Genomic DNA, 25,927 nt, shown 5'->3' with positions numbered 1-25,927 from the left:
CTCAGACTTGATGTCGTAAGGGTTATTTTTACTTGAGCTTGGAGACTATGTTACGAATGTTGGGCATGGAGATAGAAATATGTAGCTTCATGGAAGGCAATTTGGGTTTTACAGAAAATATACTATTGGTTGCTTTATGGGAATTGTAGTACCCAACATTTTAAGACCTTGATCACACTACGGACAACAGTCTGCATATGTCCTGGGCAATTATAGAATTAGTCTGTTTACGGAGTGATGTAAATGAGTAAGACAAAAGTCTAATCTTACATAATCACAGAAATTACTCCCTGACCAAGACATAATGGGCTGATTACTTCCGCTTAATTCTCTTATATGTGTGTGTGTGTGTGTGTGTGTATGTGTGTGTGTGCACGCACACGTGTTGCATACCTCTACAATTTTCTACATCATGAATTATATTTTTGATACACTTCACACTGGATAATTTGTACAACTGCAGGAGAATAACAACAAAGGGGCAACATAAGTAAATTGAGTACATGGTTGTTGACACAAATGTCACCTTTCTCTTAATGTTCAATTACATTAAAATAGACTAAGGCTACATGTGTGCGTGCCTGACAGCAAGTACGTGAGTGCACATGGAGGCTCAAAGGCTGGGTGGTCTGTCTGTTTTGTGTTTCTACAAGGAGACAGAGACATAAAACGGGACTTCTTCTCTACTAGTTGCCAAAATAATTCAGCTGGAGTCACACCCAGCCACAAGTAATACATTTTCCTGGACGAGAGAGCCTAGTAGACCAGAGGGCATCTAATGAACCAGAAATGACAAATCACTGATTTTCCTGCTCATTTCAAAATCAGTGTTAGCAAATTTATGCCTGACAGGCATGTGGTTCAAATGGACAGGAAAGTTCATGCGCCATTTGTGGCTTATTTTCCAGATCTGATCCACTCATGCATTTTCTTTTATGGAGGCTTTTAAAAAATATCCGTTTTAGTTTGAATAAATTCAAAGCATTATTCTAAAAGTAGCTGGTTGGCAGGCGAATCATTTGCTTTCCTTCACATGTTGTTTAAGAAAATCAATTCTGGAAGGAACAAACCCACCTTTTCTAAAACTGTTTTCACAGTTCACATGGACATTGTTGTTAAAAGAACGGCAAAATAATGTTTACAAGAAATCTTTAATAAAAGACAAGTATGTTTACACCATTGTAGAGAAGAATGACACAGATACATACTGTAATACACACACCATGTCATAGTTGGTCTTATGTACAAACACACATTTCAAACGAATCACATACAAACACATACACACAAACACTCACACACACGCACACACACAAGAGAGAGACTGATCCCTGCTACTGATTATCTTCCACATCCGACTATACCTAATGTATGTTTTTTGGCCGTTGGTAGAGTACACGTTTGCACACAAAGGGGATGACTTGGAACGCTATAATACGTACAACATGACAGGCTGTCCCAGTGTGCAGGCATGATCCACTGAGTGAAAATAAAAAAAAATTCCCTCACTGAACCACAGCAGCAGGATGTTACAGCGAACTTCATGGTAATGGACGAAGAAGAAACAGGAAGACTAGAGCAGAAAGAGGAAAAAGGATGTAAGCAGTCAGGGTTGAGCAAGTCAAAAGGAAAGAGAAGGAGGCAGGAGAAATCAGCAAGTGAAGGAGCAAGAGGAGAAAGAGTTCATTTCTGTGCGGTTAAAGTGTTCCTTCATCCAACAGTTTGTTGATGCCATTGCAGATCTTCCTCAGGGAGAGTCTGTACTCCTCTCTGTCCCCGTACAGCTCCGCCAGGAACTCTCCGTGGGCAAAATGGTTGAAAACGTGATCGATGCGTGCATGTGAGCGCGCCGTCAGGTGCTGCTCGACCAGGGCGTGAAGCAGGTCCCTGCACTCCAGCAGAAGCTCTGACAGAATATTCCTGTCAAAGGTGTACTCCACCTCGTAGAACGACACCGCCGTCATGGCTGCCTGGTTCATCTTTTTCTTAAAGCGCTCCACTGTGTCCAGCTCGTCGGGGCTGAACTGGTGGTTGCGGTACAAGATGCCGATCTTCAGGGCAATCTTGATGACGTCCTTGATGATCTTGTGGGCCTCCTTCTTGCTCTTGATGAACTCCCGGCTTGTCTTGTAGAGCTCGTCCAAGATCTCGCTGCTGGTGTCATCTGTCAGCATGTTGGCCACTACCATGGTCGCCATCTTGCTCAGGATCTTCTTCTGGGCCTGCAGGGCCAAGGAGCGAGAGTTAAAGCTCTCCTGTCCTGAGGGCAGACAGAAAAGAGAAAGACAGGTTGTTTGGGGTTAGTCCTAAATGTCACAAGTCTTCACTCCAACATCACCTTTTTAAAGGAATATGGGACAGAACAAAACTGTAAAATAATGATCGTGCTGAGGTAGCTTGTCATGCGCTGATTCTTCAAAGCAGTGTAAATAGATTGTTTTGGCCACTTGGGGGCAGAAGAACAAGCTACAAGCACAAGACTTGTGATCACCTCATGAAGTTGATTTGACAAATTTGTTAGCAGACAGTTGCCTATTCACACGTCCATCAGAGATGGAACATCCTTAGCATTAGTTTGGAGTCCGTCCACCTGATGAATGTAAATCCAATATTCAATCGGCTTCAAGCTCTGTTTTGGTTTCCGCCAACTCATGGGCAAAATATATCTGGCTCTTTAGTTGCTAAATGCTTCACTATGTTCACAAGCTAGTCATTACTCTTTTGTTGTTGTATGTTAGTGTTGTTGTTGTTGTTATTGCTGAAAACAGCTGCCATGTTCATACTTGTATCATTATCTCAATGTGTTTTATTCCAACAACTGTACATCCCACTCAACATTAGTTAAACTGTTGAAATTTGCAGACGACACCACTGTAGTAGGTCTTATCTCTGATGGTGTCTAATCTGTTTACTGGGGTGAAGTAGTACATGATGAAGTGGTGTGAGAACAATAACTTAATCCTCAATACATCTAAAATCAAAGAGTTGATAATTGACTTTAGAAAGAAGGCGGCCCAGCACCTTCCCCTCTCCATCAATGGCCAGGCTGTTGAGAGAGTCCCCTCCTTCCACTTCTTAGGCACCACCATACACCACTTTCTATCATGGGACCTGAACATTAGTCTTCTTGGAAGCAAAGCCCATCAAAGGCTCTATTTCCTCCGTTAGCTGAGGACATTGGGGTAAGCCAGAAAGACGTGACTAATTTTTACCGAGCCGTCTTGGAAAGCAGAGGGTAGAGGTATAGAAGGATCACCAGCAGAACATCACGCTCCAGAGATAGCACCTACCTCCAAGCTGTACAACATTTAAACACGGGTTAACGTTTTAACATTTTTCCCTGCGGTATTATGTACTTGTGGACTGTCATCTCTGCACCATGGAATGACCCTCTGCACTAGGGACATTCCCATTTGCCGTTGCACTTTGAGCTCTCGCTTGTACTGCCTGCACTAAGCACTTTATGGACTGGTCCACAGCACTTTAAAGTGCAACATGTGTTGTTTATGTTAATGTCTGTGCATTTCATGTCAATATGTGATATGGCTAATAAACTTAAACTTGAACTTGGGACTTGCATACTGTATATATTAGAGGTGTTCAGACGTGGACAAAGATTTGGTGGCATGGAGGCTATAAGTTAGGGTGACCAAACGTCTCCGGTTTCCGGGGAAGGTTCACGATTTTGGCAACCTGTCCCCGGCAGGATCTGTCACCGGAAATGTCCCCGGTTTTCCCTGGGACTGACAGACCCGAAATTGGAATGAAAGAAAGAAAATACTGACAAAACGTTGCCGATATAGTCGCACACCCTTCACATGCAGGCTCCAGACCGCCAGAGTCAGCGGTGCTCAGAGATGTTTTAGAAGCTGTGTGTTACGATGCTAAAATCACTGATTATTTACGTGGAGTCTGGTGGGTTTAGCGAACGCAATTTGGCGGACTTTTATGTTTTAAAAAGGATCTTAATCTTTAACCGAAAGGTCGACCTCCTTAAAAATTCTTTCCATAATGTTGTCAGACCCTTAGAATATTAATCTGAGTCTGTCAGTATATAGCAAAACGAGCACTTTTAAGAACGTAAATACAAGCTGGACAATTGTCCTATTAACTCACGCTGCAGCTTGTTTCTCTGCTGCCGACTGCAGCAATCTCGTTTAATACTGCATCAACGTCAAAGGAAATATGTCCTCAATAGTTTTATTGTATCTGATTCTCAATGAGCAGTTGCAGAAACAAACCTTGAGCAATAAAGCAAAAGCTGTCAGTAGTTCAGTACATTACAACATTATGAAATATTGAGACTTTCTATCTTGAAATATTAAGACTTTCTATCTTGAAATATTGGGACTTTCTATCTTGAAATATTAGGACTATAAGAACTTTCTATCTTGAAATATTAGGACTTTCTATCTTAAAATATTAGGACTATTAGGACTTTCTATTTTGAAATATTTAGACTTTCTATCTTGAAATATTAGGACTTTCTATCTTGAAATATTAGGACTTTTTATCTTGAAGTATTAGGATTTTTTATCTTAAAATATTAGGACTTTTTATCTTGAAGTATTAGGATTTTTTATCTTGAAATATTAGGACTTTTTTTCTTGAAGTATTAGGATTTTTTATCTTGAAATATTAGGACTTTCTATCTTCAAACATTCCCTTCTGAGGTGTAGTGGAGTGGAGTAGGAAGTAGCAACAGGGGTGGTTCTAGGATCAGACCTTGGGGGGGGCGGGGGGGCTTCAGCCCCTAATGAGAACAGCTCTTGGTCTTGTGTCCCCGTTTTAAGTTTTACAAAAGTAAAAACATTACTTGTTTTGGAGGTAAATACGCTTCTTAGCTGAAAATGTCCCCGGATTTTGTCTGAGAAATCTGGTCACCTTACTATAAGTTAGCCTGTCAACTGTCAAGCTGTATGTTTGTGTGATAATGACATGTTTCTATATCATCATTGTTGAAGATACGTGTTCAAGAAAAGTTCAGTGGCTGCATTTTTGTCTATTACAAGAACCAACTAACTGGGAATTGTGGCCTTTACATAACAAAACACAAGATCACACATGTTACACTGAGAGCACTGTCCTTTAACCGATAATAAATGAATAAACTACGTTTTTTTTTAAACAAATACGGTAGACTGAACATTGGAAAAAGAAAGAAGCACTTTTACAGTTAATCTTGGTACATGTTATTATTATAGTACAACCGCCCTTAAATTTCAGTATGTTTACATGAAAAGCTAACTTCCATTTGGACGAACAGGCTCTAGCGTCAAGGCTCTCTTGACCCATTTTAATATTTTTTTTCCAGCTTTCATTGGCATTACTTTGCCCTAGCATAAAGAACTCTGTGTGCTCATAAAAAGTCGGATCTTAGGTGCTGTTTTCTTAGTTATTTAGAGGAAGACTTTTTCTTGTGGTTGAGACACAACTTGCTGTTGTTGACATAGGTATTTAGCAGTACTTAATGTTATCTCAGCAAATATGAAGACACAACACTGGCACAGCATGCAAGCAGCTTGGATGATTCCGTTTTTTTGGCATGGACAAAGGTTCATCCTCCAATCCATTCCAAATTTGGATATACAGAACTGCTGCTGACTAAAAGTTTGTTTTACAAAAAACAAAATCGTGCTTTGATTTTGAATAAAGATACAAAAGTAACTAAACGCAGAACACAGTCTGACAAGTAACAGTTGAGTAGAGAAAAAGCAGTGCAGCCCCATTCAACACAGGGCGGTGGTCATCCTGGAGCTGTCTGTGGTGTGGTTGGCTGAGTATTGGATGAATGATTAGCTGCTCTGGATAACATCAAACAGCTGTACACAGATAAGAACCTTTTTGCACACAGTGTCTCTCTTCAGACTGATCACGGTTTTATGCAGTGTCCCACTGTACCACTGCAATTTATCATAGAGGAGAACATCAAAGGCTGCCTGTAATATCATACAGCAATTCCAGCAGCTTAACATGTGTCTGTGTAAATGTGAAGAGTGGGTGGACGGAAAGGGGTTGTGTTTACGTGCCAACCAGCTACAAATTACACACCAGATAACTCTTATTATGATTAAAGCCCAGGAATGATGCCTCACTTTTTTGCTCCTGTTCCCTAGGCATACTGTCAGTCTCAAACTCCTCCGCCACATGTATGTCCAGAGAGAGAGAGAGAGAGAGAAAGAGAGAGAGAGAGAGAAATAGAGAGGATGGGGCCATGGGGATGTTGTTCCCCAGTAAGCTAAGAGCAGATGAGCCCAAATTCAAAGACACCTGCTTTGTTTTGATTATAATGTTTATCAAAACAGACAGCTATGTGACCATTCACACCATCATTGCATCATCTGAATGTGTGTTTGTGTGTGTGTGTGTGTGTGTGTGTGTGTGTGTGTGTGTGTGTGTCTATATATATTATTTAAACACACACATACATAAGGGATGGAATGAAGCACAGCACTTGGGAGAAATCCTATTTGTGGAATTTCATGTGAATGTACATAATTGACATTTGATGTGCTGGTCTGAAGCTAAATGACATTTTATGCACTTATAATTAGCCTGCTATGACATTTACAACTACCACCGCAAATGCCTTTGTCTGCAGTCATTTCCCAATACATAGGATCTGAAGTTCAGTTCCTTTGTGCAACTTCACATGAGTGGGGGTGAAACCTATTGTACGTTAGATAAAGGTAGAGTGGAGGAGTATAAAGGTGTCAGTAAAAGAAAGTTTTATTAAAGCATTTGTCATCAGGGGAAAAGTAGAAAAGTATTACAACTAAATGAACCCCTAATTTTGCAATTATTTCTGCTTTTCCAGATTTGTAGTTGATGTTTTGGGGGGCAGCACAACAAGCTTAAAACGTGACATTGACATGTTCCCATTATGTAAAGTTATTGTTATCACCAACATAATTAGCTTACAATTGCCAATTCACACATTGAAGACACACAACCATTCAATTGGAGCTGTGTTTTTGGTGACCTAACAAATGGAAGTCCACTATTCTTTTCTTCTAAATCTGTTTCTCTAACAACTTCCAATTAATGGCTCTTTGGCTGTTAAATGCTCCACCATGGTTCATGCTAGTTGCCAGTCTGCCTTTTGATGCTGGGCAGGTAGCTAAAAGTGGTTTTATCAAAGATTTCCCCCTAAAAGCAGCACCCTGCACACAGATAGAAACAAGGTTGATGAGAATGCTCACCATCACTGAATCAAAACTTTTAAGTTGCAAGGGGTTGCTGATCTAAGAAAGGTACCAAAAAAATCCATGTACAGAAACAAAAAACGTCAATTAGTGGACAGTTTACACATTACTCTTCTGTTCCCATTTTTGTGTGGAAGGACGCATTTTGCATATATGAAGGATCTATAATACACTGTGAACACAAACAACCAAGAACAGTCTTATAGACCCTACAGTCAACATCAGTCTGGGAAAATGACTTTGTGTATCCCCATCTCTACATGTTGCTGTTCATAGACTGTTCTTAAAGATACCAAATATAAACTATATGGCCTGAGGTGACGAATAGATAGCATGCAAATAAACATTACACCAATATGGGAGTTTCCTTGATTTTTGAATAGCAACACCAGAACATATAACTGTGGTTCTCATTAGGCAGATCTGTGCCTCTCATCAACAGGCTCTCTTTGTCACTGTTATTTCCTGTTTCTCTGAAGCAGCTCTTTGTTCCAGTGAGCCTCTGATATTCAGAAACCCAACTGGATAAATTTCTGAAACGCTGGCACATTGATAAAGGTGACAGCTTGCCCCCATAAAGCACAATCGTCGTACACAATTTCTGGATTTGAATCCTAAAAGCATGTGTGACCAGTCTCTTCTCTTCTGTGCAATTAAATAACCAAGATATGTGATTCTCAATGCAGAGATCAGTTAAACTTGTAACTTAAAAGAGTGATGCATGAAAGGAAGTGATCTGATCTTTTCTGTTTTAAGTGCAGAGCTAAAAGGAGACTAATTATTGTTTTGCCACCCGCCATCATCCAGCCTGGAGCCTGTTTCTGAAGACCAGCAGGTGGCTATCCACTAACTTGCCTTCAACCCTGTCTCAAGTCTGTTTGCACATGCCAGAGTGGCAAAGAATGTTAGCATAACTGAATTTTGTGTGTGTGTGTGTATGTGTATGTGTGTGTGTGTGAGTGTGTGTGTGTGTGTGTGTGTGTGTTCGGGGGGAGCTGAAGATTTTACAGTTAGTGAGGGTAGATCATTATAAGAGAGCCCATGGAGTCTGGGCTCTCTCACACACCCGTACAGCCTGTCGCCCAAAGGCGTATGTGAGTGACATGCATTAGCCAGAATGTCAGAAAGAGTTAGAGAAGAGAGAGTCCAAGCTGTCAGCAGAGAGATGGTCAGAAAACTGTCTAACCTGTTACTTATCTCTCTCATGCTCTCACACCTTCTCTCCTGCCTGCTTATTATATTCTCACTTGTTCTCAAGTGTGAAGGTTTCACACTTGAGTGTTGAGTATTTTGTGTGATGCAGCATGAGGAAATATGTTACTGAAAACAAACCAGGAGCAGGAATAGGGGTCCATCAATGTGGTTACATAAGAGTGTTTGGGAAATGGTGAAGTTTACTTTTAACATCAGGATTAGTAAGGTGCTTGGTGCTCTCTGGCCGGGGCTGTTGACTAGACAGTGTCTCTTTGTTCCGCCTGATGTTTTCACAGCACTGAGTCAACAGTTTCTGCTGCACTGCATCAGAACATACATACAGTGTGGAACATGGAGACAAGCCAAACCTGCCCGGCTAAAGATGGTACCCTGCAAAAAATATCCATCTAGGCTGATTTATTTTTCAATTCAGTCAGAGGCACTTATAGCAATAAAGTGACCACTGATAGCAAATAGCAAAACAAAGTAGCTATCACAAAACAGGGCTTCTTCTAGAAAACTAATCCTCCCCCTTAAAGGTCTGATATTTTGGTAAATATTTGCTTTCTGGCGTGGTGTCTGGTAATGGGGTATTCACATACACATTTGTTAAATTAGATGTGAGCTGCGCTGACCTCAGAGGTGAAAAGTATTCAAATTCATTGCTTAGTAGTAAGTATAGATACTAAGGTTTAAAAGGACTTCTGTAGAAGTGGAAATCAACTCAAGCTTTTTACTCAAGTAAAATTGTATAAGTACTTGTTTCTAAAACGCTAAAGTAAGGGAAAAAAATGACCTCAATATTCTTTTTTAAATTAGAGTTTTGGAAACAATTAGCTTGTAGTACTCAGGTGCACAGAGCTTGCAGCGCATTTAAAAGGGGTTGTTTCTGCATCCAGCCATTCTGAAAAACACTTCCAGGTACGACCAGGGAAGTAGAAGGGTTGTTCTTCTTTCTTGACACCTCCGGCTAACCATTGTGGTTGCAGCCAATCACTGTGTTGACCACTGCTTGAACTAAAAGATGGATGAAAAATTATTGTGTTGCTGAATTTTCAAAACTGTACAAAAACAAACTGGCGTCACATTGACCCCAGACCAAAAAAGTGAATTCTTGGTGCAATATCCTTGCTACCAGTTTTGTTACAAAAACGCAGTTTGCTGAAGACCTTTTTTTTGTAAATAATTGTTAAATTTTGTTGAAACTGTATGACATCTATACAAGCATATTAAAAGAATTAAAAAGTAAGACCAGTGGGCCCGGCCACTGGGAACGGCAAGGATTGTGGGTGGATACGTGTATAGCGCAACGGCTTATACATTGTCCCATGCTAGCAGCCTAAAATCTTGTATTTTATCTGTTTTTAAATTTTTAAGTGTTTTTAACTGCTCTTTAATGTTTCATTTCTTATACTGCACTGTAACTTCTATTCTCGTATTTCATCTATTTTTTGTTTTTTATTCGTTTTTAAGTGCTCTTCAATGTTTTGTGTACTTTGAATTGCTGAAATGTGGTGTCAAAATAAAGCTGCCTTGCCTTGCCTTTAAGTCTCTGAAATGTAGCATTCTTTAGAAGTGAAAGCAATAAAACTCAACAGTCGAAAGATGAACATGAAATAAAAAAGACTTGCTAGTCTGGAGATTTTATGCAGCATGTTGGGCAGCTGGGCTGTGGGACAGCGTCGTGAGGATTGTGTTGGGGTCTTTCCAGAGTAACCAGAGGTGTGAACCACCAGGACCAGCAGCTAACACTGATGAGGGCCGACTGGCCTTTACAGAGTCAACGCTGGAGGCACTTGGCTTATCAGCTGGAACGCTGCCAAAATCACGCGCCTGACTGAAGCAACTGAATGTGTGTGAATCTGTGTGTGTGTCTTTTAGTGTTTGTTTTTATCTGTTGTGTTTCATGTCTTGACAGCAGAATTTTTTTAAATAAGTAGAATACTCAGTCATCATCATCCGTTGTATATTTACTGTGATGATGATCAAAGATATTGACCACTAAATAGAGATCAACTAAGTTATTAAAGGCAGAGTTGGTAACTACTTCTAATATACACCGATGGGCTCTGAAAAAGGAGTGAAAAATATCCGTCATCTGTAGCTGCTTTACCAATAACTGCCTTTGAACAGACCAATGAAATTCTTCCTGGCCCCGCTGCACGTACTCCACCCCTCCACTGTACAAGCCTGGGCTCAATGCGCGTCATTGCCACATTGCTAACAGTAGTCGTGTTTGTATGAAGCATTTGTTATAATAATATCAGGTGTTTGTTTGCTGGTGAGTTTGCGGTCCCTGGCCTGGTCTGCTTTGCTCTGGAGCAGCGACGCAGCTCTCTTTGTGTGATCAGAGTCCCGAGGGCAAGGGGAGGAGATACCGCTTTAAAACCAACCCTGCCTTTACTTTAAACGATCTGCAGCCACTAACCAGTTAAGGCATTATCAACTGACAACTACAACTAACTAAGATGAAAGGCAAGCATATGCAAAACACACACACACACACACACACACACACGCACATATATATATATATATATATATATATACATATACATACTGTTAATATATACATATGAAAAATGACATATATACAGTACATATGTTGTACAATATAGTATTTAGTATTTATAGAACATTTAAAATGAATGATTAAATGAATGTCATGGAGCTTCAGGGAATGTAGGACCCAAGTGCAAGACAGCAGACACGAGTATAAGGAAATCTGACAAACAAAAGGTGTCCTGGAACAACAGGCAATATATGAAAAATATGAACAGGAAGAATGCAAAACTGGAACAGCCAAAACATCACCAAGACACCGAGACCCACAGGGTAGACGACACCAAGACACTTCAAACACTGCTCTGACACAGGACACAGAGACTATTGGAACACAGAGACTAAATACAAAGAGTAACAAGGTAGCAAGACGCATGTAACAAAGGCTGGGATACAGGTGGAAATCATAAGAACAGGAAAAAGGAAGTAAAGCAAGACAAGGCAAGACAGAAAACCAGACCGTCAAATTAAAACACGAAACAGACCCAAATGCAAGACAGAAAAACAGTCTACCAAGATTAAACAAAACACCAAAACCACAACAGTGAATAGGAAACTATGGTGTCTAAAGATTAAAAGTAATGGAAATACAAAACCAAAATAACCTTGAAATAAAATATTATGTAATTTCCTTTTTGTCCAAATTATTTTCTACCCTGAGCTTGTCTTTTACTTCTCATAATATTTTAGCTCTGAATCAATCAAAGCTTCTGCAGGGCACAAAAACCTAAAAGTATCAGGTATCTGAATCACACACACACACGCACACACACACACACACACACACACACACACACACACACACACACACACACACACACAGCTGTTTGGGGTTGCTAATGACAACAAGCTCATGTTTAGTATTAGACACAACCAGGTCACACTCTCTGCACAGGTGCATGGGATATTTTTTTTTCCCAGATCGACACTGTGCTTGTTCACCACACAATCCCGCATGCGCTCACACAACAAACACAGGTGTTCATACACAACCATTTTTCTATTAGGTTTGCATATTACTGTGGCACAGGATGAATGTGAGACATTTGATAAATAGAGAGAAAACCAAACAGAAAAATGTAAACTGGTCATATTGTTGATTGCTCAGCACAGACTCTCCTTCCTATTAACATTACAAACATGAAATGTTGCTAAGACACAACCGGACTCAAAGATGCACAAAGGTAAGAGAGGTTAGGAGTGTTTTTGAATGTTTTTTGAATGGCTGCATTCTTTGCACCTTCAAAATACTAAAACAGCAATGTTTTTCCAGACATTTTTCTTTTTAAAATGTTTTGTTTTATAAGAGAAACAACACTTCTACAGTAATCCCCTTTTGGCTTATGTTTATGGAACTTCTGCTGTAGTTGCATGAGTTCATATTTCATATAAAAACCTTAAAGTCTGACAGCTTGTGAGGTCATGCTGTGGCGCAAAGTGCAGGAAAAGCCTCAGTAATAAATCAGTGCTGCCATTTCACAATGTACAAACACAAGATTACTGTAACAATGTATCCAATACCAAGAAAATGTCAGGGATAAGAAAGGTAAGAGACGTAAACAAGGTTGACAGCTTGACTTCCTCTTCTTTTGGCTTGACCTTTTCGTATGCTTTTGGTTTCCAGTGAGGAGACACTGCAGACTTTCTCTAGCAGCATTGAGGAAAACAATGGAGCAGGTCATTCAGCAACTGCAAAGAGGTTTTTAATAGTCTGCGGGGTTAGTGTTAAACAAGCCGGAGGGGCCAATAGACTGGAGTGGGGAAGCAAGAGATGGTGTGTTAGCCAGCTGGTGCCATAGCATGGCCAGCCATGTTGGAAGAAGTATCTCGGTGTTTCACTTAAGTGAAAGAAACAATCTCACACAAAATATACTCTGTTACAAGTAAAAGTTAAAGTTAAACATTTTACTTTGAAAGTCTAAAAGTATGGGAAACAATTTTTACTTTAAGTCAAAACAATGAAAGTACCCATACTTTAAAAAAGTTAACATTTGTAACTCATAATTAAAGTTTGTATTGTTTTTCCATGTGAGACACACACCACATTTAACAACATGTAGCAGCACTTGACACACACTATACAGCAATCTGGGCCAGAAAGACAGAAAAACAACAACAACAAACACACAGACCTAAATGATAATGACAATAATAATGATAATAATAATAATAATATTAATAATAATAACAAGATGGGGCAGGGGGAGGGTGTTGGCTTAGATTGAATTAGGATGATAATTACATTGATTATGGGGCACCAGTCAGTTCAAATTGAATGAAATGCAGGAAATAAGACCAGACCTGGTGGACTTCCTCCCTACGATCATTGAGTCTTGCAATAAGATTATTACTTGGCTTCTCCAGTGTCTAAGAATGATTAGTACTGCAGTGATACATGTAACTAAACCCTTAATAGTATATCGTTTTTTTTAAAAGTCATTTTTTCCGCGTAAAATTTTAAAAGTAGTTAACGTCAGATAAATGTAACGTGGTGAAAAGCACAATATTTCCTTGTAGTGGAGTAGAAGAATAAAGTAGCTTAAAATGGAAATCTGCAAGTTCAAGTACATCAAAATTGTTCTAATGTACACCACTTGTAGTACTACTACAAATCAGACTTAAGGAGAGAGCTAAAGGAGTTGTTCTGTCTTATTAAGGACATTAAGGAGTTCACTTAAATGTTATTCTTTTCCAATTGCTGTTATCTGGATGAAAGTAAAAGATGATAAAGACAGAGAAACAAAGAAACATGTTTCTACTGAGAGAAAGAGAGTGAGACACAGCACTGTGTAGTGCAGTGATGTGCATTATTCATGTCACGTAAAAAATCTCTCAGACAGTTTTTAAAGGGCACTCTGGTGCTGAAATAGGTCATTAGCCGTGCCACTGACAGCTGCTCAGAATGTAAAGGGGCAGTCAAATCTTTAGGGTTAATAAATAACTCCTTTTTAATGCCTTAATGACTCTCATTCATATGAAGTGGGGTCACAAGGTTTAAAGTTTATTGACTTTTGCAGACAATTTATTGCCTCCGGCTGAAACTGGAATGTACAGCTAACTCGTGCTTCACTGAGAGAAAGTGTAATAGCAGAACATACGGATTTACCCTCCTCACAGATCCCCAAGCCTTTTAAAAGGCACACTGCTTACTTTGTGTAAAACACATGACAAATGAATGTTAGGATTTTTTTGTGCTGATAATAGCTTGGGCAGGTGGTACCTGCCTCTGCTTGAACCTAGTTTCCATTTTTCCAAATGGAGGAGGTGAGACATATAAGAAGCTGCATCCACATCCTACATATGCATTTCATCTGTTAAACATCCCATTCAGTGCAAATCTGACAGTTCTTTAATAAACAAAACAATTGGATTTTAACAAAATTGTTCATGCTACAAAATAAATATTGCTTTTAAAAAGCTTTCACAACGATGTTGGCCGATATATTAATTATCTATTATCGGCCAGGCTCTATTTATAAAACCCTCAATAAACCTTTTCTCAAACACATTCTTGCCCATTGGGTCTGTGAGTGTCTTGGCTTACGTAAAAAGAAAAAGGGATTTAATTGAAAGAAATAGTTAAAAGAAAGGCATAACAAGCCGTCTAAATGAAGATGGTACACTTTAGGATGTTCTCCGTGTATTGGTATGAATACATGGCAATGTGCAGCCAAACATGATTTGACTGCATTACTGGCAAACGTCTAATGGAAGAAAATCACAAACCTGTTACTGTTAGAGTGTGTTTCCATAAAAGCAAATTGATGTAGGTCAACGTAGCTGTAATGAAGAGGTCTGATAAACAGAAGGAGGAAATGTTTGAACCTACAAGTGTGTGTTATCCAGGGATTGGTCTAAGTGTCTCTACTGTGACTAACAGTTTAGGGAAAAGCACTTAGGAGCCTTTTGGAGTCAGGAGGGACACAGGAACAGATTGCCTACTTAACGCTAATGCTCCATCCCTCATCTCTTTTTCTGCCTATCTCTGTCTCTCAGTTGTGATGGCCATGTCCCTGTAGAGGTGATCCACCAAAATGAGGCAGTGGCAATAGATGTCTGATTGATGAATGCGTTGCTGGCTTGATCGCCTGTCACAAAAATCGGCAGAGAAAAGGGCGAGATGCAGAGAAAGATGACAGCAATCTCATGTCACCACCTTTGACTCTAGCATTGGCTTTGCTCTATTCTACAGAGGATGCAAGGTGGTATCCAGCACATCCTGTTAGAGCACAGACTGGACTGCAGGGCCCTGTGAGACTTGTCCTTTGAGCTCTTTTTTGCTGTAGATCTAATGTATTTACCAGCTGTGGATCACTGAAGTCTGCCATTGTTTAGCAAGTAAAGAGTCAGGCCACAAATAGCTAGTAAGCAGGGCACAATGGCATGATGTTGTCATGAAGAGTCCCAGTGCATGCTGGTTAATGCTGCTTTACTGTTTGAAAGGCATGACTGCTCACTTGGGTCCAGATATGCTCAGCTTATCCATTTTGACAGAATTTGCGCCTAAACAAGCTACCGTATATTGTCTCCTCACATGATCAAATAGAGGCTTGACATTATTATTAAGTTATTTGAATAGTTTTTAAAGTTTATCAGATTTCTACCGCCTTATTTATCAAAAAAGAAAAGAAAACCATGACTCTCTGTATGGCCCGCCCACCCCACGTGCCCCAATGCGACTGTACTGCCTGCACTGTCCACATCCATGCCTCTGACCGGGCTTGAGGAGTGGCTGGAGACTGTGTCCCCTCTCTGCCTCCCCACTGGGAGCTTCTCTGGAAAACTACTCTGCCCCGATAGTCAGCTGTCAGGTGGGCGTTGGTTGAGGACAAAAATACTGAGCATTTCTACATGGATACATAAATGTCCACTAATAATTTGTACAACACAATAATGTTCCAAAATACAGAACAGCCGGGTTTTGCATTTACAGCTCTATGTGTTATGTAAGTCTCTGAAACAGTCTTGGCTCAACTGAAATTATGCTTTTTTACATTTTTGTCAGCTACATCAGCCATTTGTCTGGAAGAGAAAGTGGCCGCATAACCACTGTGACTGCAAACAAAGAAAAAAACGGAAACTACAACCAAACTTCACGGTCGAAATGTGACACAGCACAAACATGCTTTTACGTGATTGCCGGTTAATTCAACTGTAAGACTGTAGATAACCACCTCAAAAAGGATTTAATTCATAGAACACTATTTATAAAAAGCTGGGCACAAATGTCTGGGTGTGTGTGTTTGTGTGTGAACCATAATGATTGGCTGTGAGACAGAGGCCTAATAAAAACAGAGGATGATAAAATATTGGGGCTTTTCTTCTTCTTCTTCTTCTTCTTCTTCTTCTTCTTCTTTTCTTCTTCAGAGTAAGGAGAAGTGCATCATGCATAAGAAGAGGGAGGGTTGGCCAGAGCTAGCAACATGTAGGCTACATTTTCATTTCCACCGTTCAGTCAGTTCAGCTTAGAAGTAAGCAGGAGAAAGTAGAATGAATGAAAAGAAAGAGAATATGTTTGCTTCAAAAATGCTCTGAATTAGCACATGGAGAAGAAAATAAAAATATACGTTATGCAATCACAGCCCTTCTGAAAGCCTGAAAATGTGTCATTTCCTTTAAAGTCAGCGTGGAGGAGTGATAGAAAGAAGGATGGAGGAAGTGGGGGTGTTAAAGGAAGAGATGTGTCCATGTGGCCATATTTTGATTGTCTACTGTCAAAGTGCATTTACGTCAGACACAGACCCACACAACATCAAACACATCTTGTCACCATCATTTCCTGTGGCATCATGTGCAGCTGTATGTAAAACCAGATTTAGGATTTTTCTTGTATTCATGAAGCTCTCGTCTTCTTTTTGTCTAGCTGTTTCTTTTCTCTGTCCATTTCTCATCAGATCCACATTGAGCCGAGCTTAAGGGGCAAGGAAGTTAAGTGTTTTCCGGGACTGGGTGAGTCGCTCCTCTCAGAGACTTCAGCCAAGTCCCAGCATGCCGTAGCATCGTTTACAAAGAGATAAACACACATGCATGCACGCACACACACACGCATGCACAAGCACACACAAATGCACACATGCACACTCATCCAGACCTTGCCAGCTTTCCGCATAACTTTGGCCTCCTGGTTTGTTTACTAGCTCACCCACTATGACCGAGTTTACGTAAAAGTGAGGCGCTGGGAAGCTTCAAATAACTAGAGGCCCAGTCTGTCATTGGCCTTGTGTAGAGCTGAACCCCCTCCCCCTGCCCCAGCTCCCCTCCACTCCACTAGCATCCATAACTTAGTGGGTCTTCTGTCAATAATCTATGTTAAATGGCTGTGTACTGTACTGCAAGGTAATACTTGAAGATCCTGCCAGTTTAACAATAAAAAAAAAAATTGTTAGCAGTCCCCAACTACAGTCCTCATGTTGCTTTGACAGCATGGCAATGGCTAATTAAATACTCACAGGGGCCACAGGGACATTTGTAATGACCAGTGATAGAATAGGTGTTTATGGGGTTAGGGTTAATGTGATCAACATTTGCTGTGCTCAAAATGCTGAAAAAAGATAGCAGATTGGGATTGCCTTCATACAGCTGTTACAGACCGCTTCCCAATGCGTGGAATTTTTTACAGCCTAATGCACTAACAATGATGACTGGACCGGCTATCAAAAAAGAACATAGGAGCTCGGGTTGCAACACACACAGAAAGTGTGTGTTTTCATTCACTAGACGCCCTTACTCCATTTTATATTTACATAGCAAATATTTGTTTGCGACTACATTAATATTCTGAATGTAGAATACAGCCCCTTAAAGTAAAAGTAGAAATGCATTAGAAAAGAAGTACCTAAAGTATCAAAAGTAAAAGTACTTAGGGATTAAAGTGGCCCCTGTCATTGTAGTGTGTATAATATACTAAATTATCCAACTTTTATTACTATAACATTGCTATTAATATTGCAGCTATTTCAGCATTCTGAATACAATTTGAATCTGAAAAGTAACTAAAGCAGTCCGATAAATGTAGTGGAGTGATTATACAATATTTCCTTCTGAACTGTGGTGGAGTGGTAGCTTTAAATGAAAATACTCAGTATAAGTACATTAAAATTGTACACTGTCAATGGTGCAAATTACAAAAGAATTCATAATCCACATCTTAAGTCATTAGTATTTTAAAGTGTTTCACGCAGTTCAATCAATTTCTCAAAAAACATGGCAATTATTTAAAAAAAACATTGTAGTGCTGTTGTTAATTTAATAATTCAATAATTAATTTTGTTTCGTCTTAACATAATCAGGGAAGTCACTGGACAAATCAAGTTGCTGCAACTAGTTCAAATATGGCTATAATGATAGGAAGGAGAGGGGTGTGGATTGTCTAAATTTTTTGTAGGCAGCAAAGATTTCAAATGTCGATAAAATGACATTTGAAGGGAACATTACAGTAATGAGTACTACGTATAAAGGAAGAAGTTACAATCACGTACATACACTAAAACTAAGCAACTTAGGTTTTTTTGCATACCAACAAATGATACAATGTCATCTTAGATTAGATGATAACATTTAACAGTGACTTTAGAACTTTAGTTGTATATTAATATAGCATTTAGCATTAACAGCTGCAGCTCCCATGAGTGAGACAAACACAGTTTCCCCCAGGCAAGCATCAAAGGTTGTTTTATTTTTAAATTATGAGGTGCAAGAATCCTACTAGGCAGTGCAACAGAAGATGTTACAGATTTCTTTTCAAGAAGGCAGATGAAATAAACGCTAAATGGGAAAATTACATGGAGTTATAAATAATAGGGGAGCTAAGGTTAGCCAGGAGAAGGGGCGGGCTTTCAGCTGTCTATGCTGCCTCAATTAAAAGGTTGCTCTTGCTTTGACTGAAGTGATAAAAGTGGATATACTTTAAGCTTTGGCCTTCAAGGCCCTCACTGGCATGACACGCTTTAGTGTGAAGCCAAAGTGCTGCTGCTCTCCTGGCTGCCAACCCACCACTAACTAACGACCAGGAAATAACTGTGGTTTCTCACACACACACACACACACACACACACACACACACACACACACACACACACACACACACACACACACACACACACACACAATACCCACACACACACACACACACACACACACACACACACACACACACACACACACACACACAGACACACATTTGTTTCTGACTTTTAGAGACTACATTCCTTCTTTTAACTTAACCCTCTCCACTACCATCCAGAGCCAAACCCTTCCACATGTTAATTCAAAAAGAGTGCGGACCTTTAATTTCTCTCTGTTTGAATTATTGCCCATGACTTCTGTCTGTTCCACTGCCTTCTACCCTCCTAGAGGCAAACTGTTTTAAATGTACACTAAACCCAGTTTAATGTGACCTACTGCTATACTAACTGTTGTGCTATACCGTGCTGAATATACAGTACATGGGTATTTTACTTTTAACTACCATCATCTTATAATGCTATGATTAGCAGAGTTAGTTCAGTTGTGCCAGAGTTAAGTGTGAAACGCTCTTTGCGTAATTGCCTCCCACTCCGCCTCGTTTTCTGTTGCCTATTTTTTGCCTAAAGTGGGAGAGGAAACGTTTATTAATATGATAAAATCTGCATGGTGAGTTTATAATAGGAGACGGTAGGAAAGACGAACCCACACTGCTGTGGCTTCCACTGAACAAAACATTTTACAGTAAGTTGAAGCAGGAACTGTACCTAAAATAAACAACTTTTCCTCAACAACTTTTATCAAAGATTTTGAATTTATACACAAATAAAAAAATAAAAAAACTGCAAGCTCCTGTTTCACAGCTGCTATGTTCAGTGTCCTCAGATACCTGTGCAGGCTCAGTGCTCCACTGATGCCATCTCAGCCTTTCCTTCATACACACTGCTCTCCCTCGAATAGCTCGCCTCTCACACCAGGCGCCACTAGTAACCGTTTGGTTTGCTCCGATTAGCCCTCCAGTTAAACCACAGCCATCTCCTCCTCCTGAGTGTGTCTCTATGAGGCCTTGTCAAAATGCCCTGCGGTCTAATTTCATGTTTCAGTAATGGCCAAGCCGTGGGGAAACAGCTCTCTCTCCAAATGTCCCACAGACACTATGAAATGCCACAGTATTATTTTGTCAACGCATGCATGTGCTTATTAAGGAAAATGCTCAGACACACACACACACACACACACACACACCGGTCTGGGGCCTTAAAGTTTTAGGGTTTGTCCTTCACTGCAGCTAGAGGAAAAAGGAAATTCTCCTGAGTCGCGTTTTCCACTTACGACTTTACTCCTGTTTTCTTTTTTTCTCAGTTCATGTTACAATTTTCCAGAACCAGCTCATGGTGTCGCGTGTGTGTGTGGCTTGTGTGTGTACGCGTGTGTGTGTGTGTGTGTGTGCAGAGGGCTGGGGTGCAGTAAGCACTCTCCATCTGTGGGCCAGATTAAAGGCGGAGATAAAAAAATCACGGACGCATGTGTTGGGAGACCAAGGAAATGAGCAAGAAGAGTGCAGGCTATTTTAGTGTGTGTGTGTGTGTGTGTGTGTGTCTGTGTGTGTGTGTGTGTGTGTGTGTGTGTGTGTATGTGTGTGTGTTAAAGTGTATGCAGGGCTGGCCCACTCGGCCTGTCTCTCATGTGTAAAGCATGTGGCCAGTCTGCCAACATGGCAGTAATGAGGCTGATACTGGGTGCTCTATTGCAACACGGATCTTTCAAGTGTTTATGGAAGCATGAATTAGTGGCAATTAACAACGGCAATAGAGTTGTCACATTTGTCAGTATGCCAATGTGTGAATACTGAATATTACCTGGTCATCAAACATCTTCATCTTTTTTGTTTATAATAGAACCACAGCAGCAGCCCTCATGCCCTTATGCATCCCACAGCTGTGATTACAACAGCTTCTCTTTTCAACAAGTCTGTTATCCATAGAAAATTCAAAATAAACACAAATGGCTAGAAATAGCTCTGGGGATGGCAAATTGGATTATGGTGTTATAGTGAGTCGCATTCACCATGATGAATCAGCCAAAAGTAGACTGTGGGGTTATTTTTACCAACATGTCAGACAAATGTAACAACTAACAAATAATTTAAACCAGAAAGCACAGGTATCATTGTTGAGTGAAATGCAATGTACAATATGTTCTATGCTGTGCGACTATTGTGTGGACAACAGCCCCTCCAGCAGAACAGGTGTGTTGACATCCAGACCTGACTCATAATAAGGTGTGGTCATATCCACTCCACCACAGGAAGGAAGGACCGGACTGCTGGAGGAATCAGTTTGTGGGTATTGGGATGGTCAGTAGCATGCTCATTGCATGACTCGCTGACTGGAGGATTATGGGAGGAAATGTGAGTCTTTATGTGTAAGTGTATTTTTTGCGGAAGGCCTAAAGGGAATTTCTTTCAGAACAGTTACAGTTGAGCTATGTGTTTTGTAGCTGATCTTTATGCTTTTTTATGTTTTTTATTTGTATGGGCATATTCAGCCTTTGTTTATGACAGGACAGCTGAAGACATGGAAGGGGAGTGATAAGGGGGAATGAAATGCAGCAAAGGGATGCAGCTTGGAGTTTAGCCTGGGCCCGCTGTGTCGACAAGTAAACCTCCATGTATGGGCGCCCGCTCTACCAACTGAGCTATCTGGGTGCCCTGATCTTTGTGCTTTAACAAAACATAAGGTAGACTACTGTGGAGCAAAGCTAGAAAAACATAATGAAGAAAATAAACTATTGCACTCTCTCTATTGACTCACTGTCTCACTTTATAGTCCATCCTGCCTCTCACATGATAACATGTCATAAAAAACTATGATACACAAATCTCTCCTGAAACTATTGGTGTGAGATAATTGAATAACATAGATCAAAAAAAGGAAAGTAGGAAAGCTTCCAGCAAACACATCAGCAGCAAGGACCCGATATTGACCCTATACTTAAAATAGAATTGATTTGACTTTTGGTGTTAGTTATTATCCAAGTTCAAGGACCTTTTTTGCATATTGCAAAACAATCTACATTCACATGACCAAAACCAGGAAGAGGAAGAAACAATTTTAACAGAACTATTTTGACGTACTGCCAAACACAAGTTTTATCTAGGTATCAACAAAACATCACTAATTGCTGATATAGACAGTATTGGAGGATAAATCTGATTGAGCATAGGACCACTGACAGCTCAAGGGCAGAGAAGGCCACCTGCAACTACATACCTCAATATTTACACTAAAGTTTTGTACCAGAATACAGATTAAAAGCACAGATAAATTGCACATCCCTCCTCCACTTCCAGGAATAAGGGTCAGTTTGTGTACAGCAATTATTTCCAAATATGCCTGTTTTCAAAATAAACTTGTCTCGGGTTTCATCGGGACATTTGACCTCATAAAGTCAGCCATACCCGTGTTCTGTTTAACTGACAGACACAATACATTTTGAGTATGAGTCAGCTTCTCTCTTTGTCTCGACTGGGAAAATTGTCATTCTGCTTTTGTTTTCACATGACACTTCCTTTTTTAACGTGTGTAACATAGCGGACACGTCCAAAAGACACAAGAATTAAATCCTCTTACATTACAAACATTATGTCACGTTACATTGCTGGAAGCTTTAGCAGATCAAAGCATTTTTTTTAGAAAAAGGAAAACGTGCACATGCTTTACTTCTGCCTCAATCTCTGGAAAACGTGTTCATCAATTCCCAAGATAAAGCCTCTGTCTCGAGTAAAAGTACTGATTCAGGTTTTAACAGTGAACAGTCTGTGGAAAATCCGCAGATGCAGACTAATCTCACAAAACAGCGTATGTATGACACAGCAATTGGTATGCCATCATTGGAGTGTTATCAAGAAGCATACTTGCTTTTTAGCGTGTATATCAACACCGTTTGGCCTTCATTGACTTGCATTACCCTGCGATTGTGTGTGACTTCACACCGTAGTGAAAAGTATGAACGGGTGAACATCTGCATGGTGAGGTTGGTCAGGGTAGTGAATGGGTACTTTACAGTTACACCTAGGTGGGACTTTCACTCAGGTGACCAGGGATTGTGTCCTGTGTGTCCTGGTTCTTAAATTCAACCGCCGCTTTCTTCTTTCACTAAAGCCAACCGCATTGTTGTTTCCTAAACTCAACCGATTATTCTTTTCCTAAATCCAACCCAACCTGTGTGTCAAGTTTCCTAAACACAATTGTCGATAACACGACACGTGGTGTGTATGTTTACGGTCACTGTATATTGCGTTTCCATACACGAGGATCTGTATACAGCGTAGACATACACATGGATAGCTCAAAATGCATACAGATAACATGCCACTTTGCTTAAGAAAATGGGCGTGTATGTTTACGCAAAGTCATGATATACTGTTGGCGGATGATACAGATGTGCATTATCATCCCCTACTGATGATGTTCCTAAAACTTTCCGGCTCTCCTATTAAGGTTCCTCTCTCTCTTTGCAAATGGACCAACATACAGACAGACAGACAGACAGACACAGAGCCAGATGGATAGACAGATGGCCAGAGTTCAGCAGAGCATTATTAACATACACAGTTCCACGCCGTCAAATGAAGAGGCAAACAGCCACAGCATCATTATTACACTGTCACTAACAGTGGCAACAACATGCCCTAAAAAATGATGTCCATTATTTAACACCTATAACAGCTCTGGTAAAATCACCCAGGGACAGTCCACACAGGTGTCTGATGGAAAATCCTTTCAGGCGAACCCACATCTCTCTAGTACAGGACAAAGTCATTAAAGGCATCAGTCTAGGTCTCTACAGAGAGTTATGTAGCAAAGCGAAGACTATTTGACCATTCCAGTATGCTGCGTTGTGTTTTAAAAACCTCTTGGAGATTTGATTCATGATCGTTGAACTCAAACTTATCTCCAAGTCCAGATTCATCTCCTGGCTTGAATTCTCTGCAGGATCACAGTTCAATAAATCGCCCACTCGCTTGGAACGATGGGAAATAGCCAATGAGAGACATTACACTTCGAGGGGTGTTTGTGTGTGTATGTGTGTTTAGGGTTTGAGTCCAACTGTTATCTCGCGGCAAGTCTTCTTTCCCTTACTCTGTCACCATAAAACAAAAACAATTCTCCCTGAGTGTGTAATGCACCGCGGAGAAGAGGAAGAGGTGGGGGAGGCCGTGCTCCCACAGTAGCTGGATGTGTTGATGAACAAACTGGCTACACGTGTTGGAGCTTGCCTGTTCCTGGTGGCGACTGAGCCGGCGTTCATTCGCACACTCAACGACGCTATTTCAGTCACCAGCATCAGAGCTCAAAGGCAGCTTGCCTTTGATACATCTCAATGCTACAGATCCTGGACAAAGTGACTCTTAAAAGTTAAAAAGTGTGTGACTCTTGATTTGGGAGTAGGTTTTCAAAAAAGTTTTCAGATGTGTAGGCAAACTGCTGATCAGTGTAAGGATGCCTTTATTGTAAAATAAATAGGTACAGAGTCGATAAAGCTACAGCCCCACTAACAAAATGTGTCTGTGTTGAGAGTCCAGTGCCAGATAAAACACATGCTGGAAAACAGGCAGAAAGAATCCACTGACCCTCTCGATAAACGAATACACCACAATGTAGAGGTCTATTTACCACAACATGTCAGGGTTGTAGTTGCAGTAATGGTCTTCAGGCTTACCTGGAGACAGGTCTCCGTCACTCTGCTCTCCAGAGTCTGAATCCATCTTCCCCTGCAGGACAACCGGAGGCTGCAGAAGCTCTCTGATTCCTCTTTCTCCTTGTTCTCTTTCTTCTAAAGGAAGTCTTCGGAGTTCTTCACCCAGAGAAAATAAAACTACAAATGCAGTTTCTTGTGTTTTTCTTTTCTTTTCTTGGAGTGCTAAACTTCCCCTCCCAGTCTTGATCAGTGCAGCTGCGAGAGGAATGCTTCTGGACTGATTTGCTGAGCTGTCCTCTTTTTTAGTTGCTCTCTTTTCCTTTTGCTCTCCTCTCTTCTCCTGACTCCCTCAGCTTCCCTCTTTCCTTCTCCCTCTCATCTACTTTCCCTGTGTCTGATGCTCCCTCCCCTTGCTCACTCTTGGTCCGCCCCCCTCTCGGTTTCTCCCTCCCTTGTCCCTGCCTCTTGGTCCCTCCTCCTCCACCTCCTCCTCCTCTCATTCCGTGCTGTCACACTCAGCCTCTTCATGCCTGCCCCACTCAAACTCTTTCTCTAGCTCTTTCTGTATGCTGTAAGTGCCGTCTCTTTCTCTCTCTCTTCCTCTCTCCCTCCCTCTCTGTCCCTGGGTAAGAGGGCTGCCTGTGTGTCAGCAAAGCAATGGGAGAGACTCATTCATGGCAACTTGAAATTCATCTCCAGCAGTAAAAATCCCATGACCCCTTGTTACTGGCTGTTATAAAATCAGTCACTTACTATCTGTGGTTCACATGAAGTCAGGCCAGGTTACATTTTTTTTACTTTGTATCATAACCATTAGACAGATCTAACATTTAAACGTGACAGGAAAGTACTTTTTGTTTTGTATTAGTCCTTTCCATAACTGATCACTTCCGTCCAAAGCACAGGCTACTATATGTGTATACATGCGTTACTTGCTTACTAGTGAATTTATTTGTGAGAGAGATGTTAGAACACTTGCTGCCTCGAAATGCATTACCTTTCAACAAATATATAACTTGGATGATTGTACAAGACAGATTTAAGTCTTAAGAATGGAACGTTGTCAGAGATCAATCTTGAAACTTACAGTACAGATACAGTATACTGTATATACAGTATACTGTATATATGGTATTTAACCCTCCTGTTGTCATCGGGGTCTAATCTGACCCATTTTTCAAAAAGTATAAAAAATGTGGGATTCATTCAACCAAATTTAAAAAGAAAATTACATGGATGTATGGACATGCAACGCTCTTCAGAAGTTGACTGATCACCTCATTATTTTCATTGAATTTGGG

General features: G+C 40.5%; 1 protein-coding gene across 1 annotated transcript; it reads right to left on the bottom strand.

Annotated features, from left to right (window-relative positions):
* Window positions 1–1,132: 1,132 nt before the first annotated feature.
* tnfaip8l3 (tumor necrosis factor, alpha-induced protein 8-like 3) lies at window positions 1,133–25,018 on the bottom strand. Its single transcript, XM_034877028.1, has 2 exons — window positions 24,648–25,018; window positions 1,133–2,260 (listed from the first exon to the last, which is right to left on the bottom strand). The coding sequence occupies exons 1-2, from the start codon at window positions 24,691–24,693 to the stop codon at window positions 1,698–1,700; spliced, it is 609 nt and encodes a 202-aa protein (XP_034732919.1). The 5' UTR covers window positions 24,694–25,018; the 3' UTR covers window positions 1,133–1,697.
* Between the last annotated feature and the right edge of the window lie 909 nt (window positions 25,019–25,927).

The sequence above is a fragment of the Etheostoma cragini genome, chromosome 1, assembly GCF_013103735.1.
Source record: "Etheostoma cragini isolate CJK2018 chromosome 1, CSU_Ecrag_1.0, whole genome shotgun sequence".
In the NCBI taxonomy this organism is placed as follows: Eukaryota; Metazoa; Chordata; class Actinopteri; order Perciformes; family Percidae; genus Etheostoma; species Etheostoma cragini.
The sequence above is the reverse complement of the archived record's forward strand: the minus strand, read 5'-3'. Positions and strand labels throughout refer to the sequence as shown.

What these genes read in the sequence shown, in the direction of transcription:
- tnfaip8l3 (XM_034877028.1), bottom strand. Translation starts at nt 24,693, where the DNA reads ATGGATTCAGACTCTGGAGAGCAGAGTGACGGAGACCTGTCTCCAG. An exon ending in TGACGGAGACCTGTCTCCAG is followed by an intron (nt 2,261 to 24,647) that starts GTAAGCCTGAAG and finishes GTCTGCCCTCAG; the next exon opens with GACAGGAGAGCTTTAACTCT.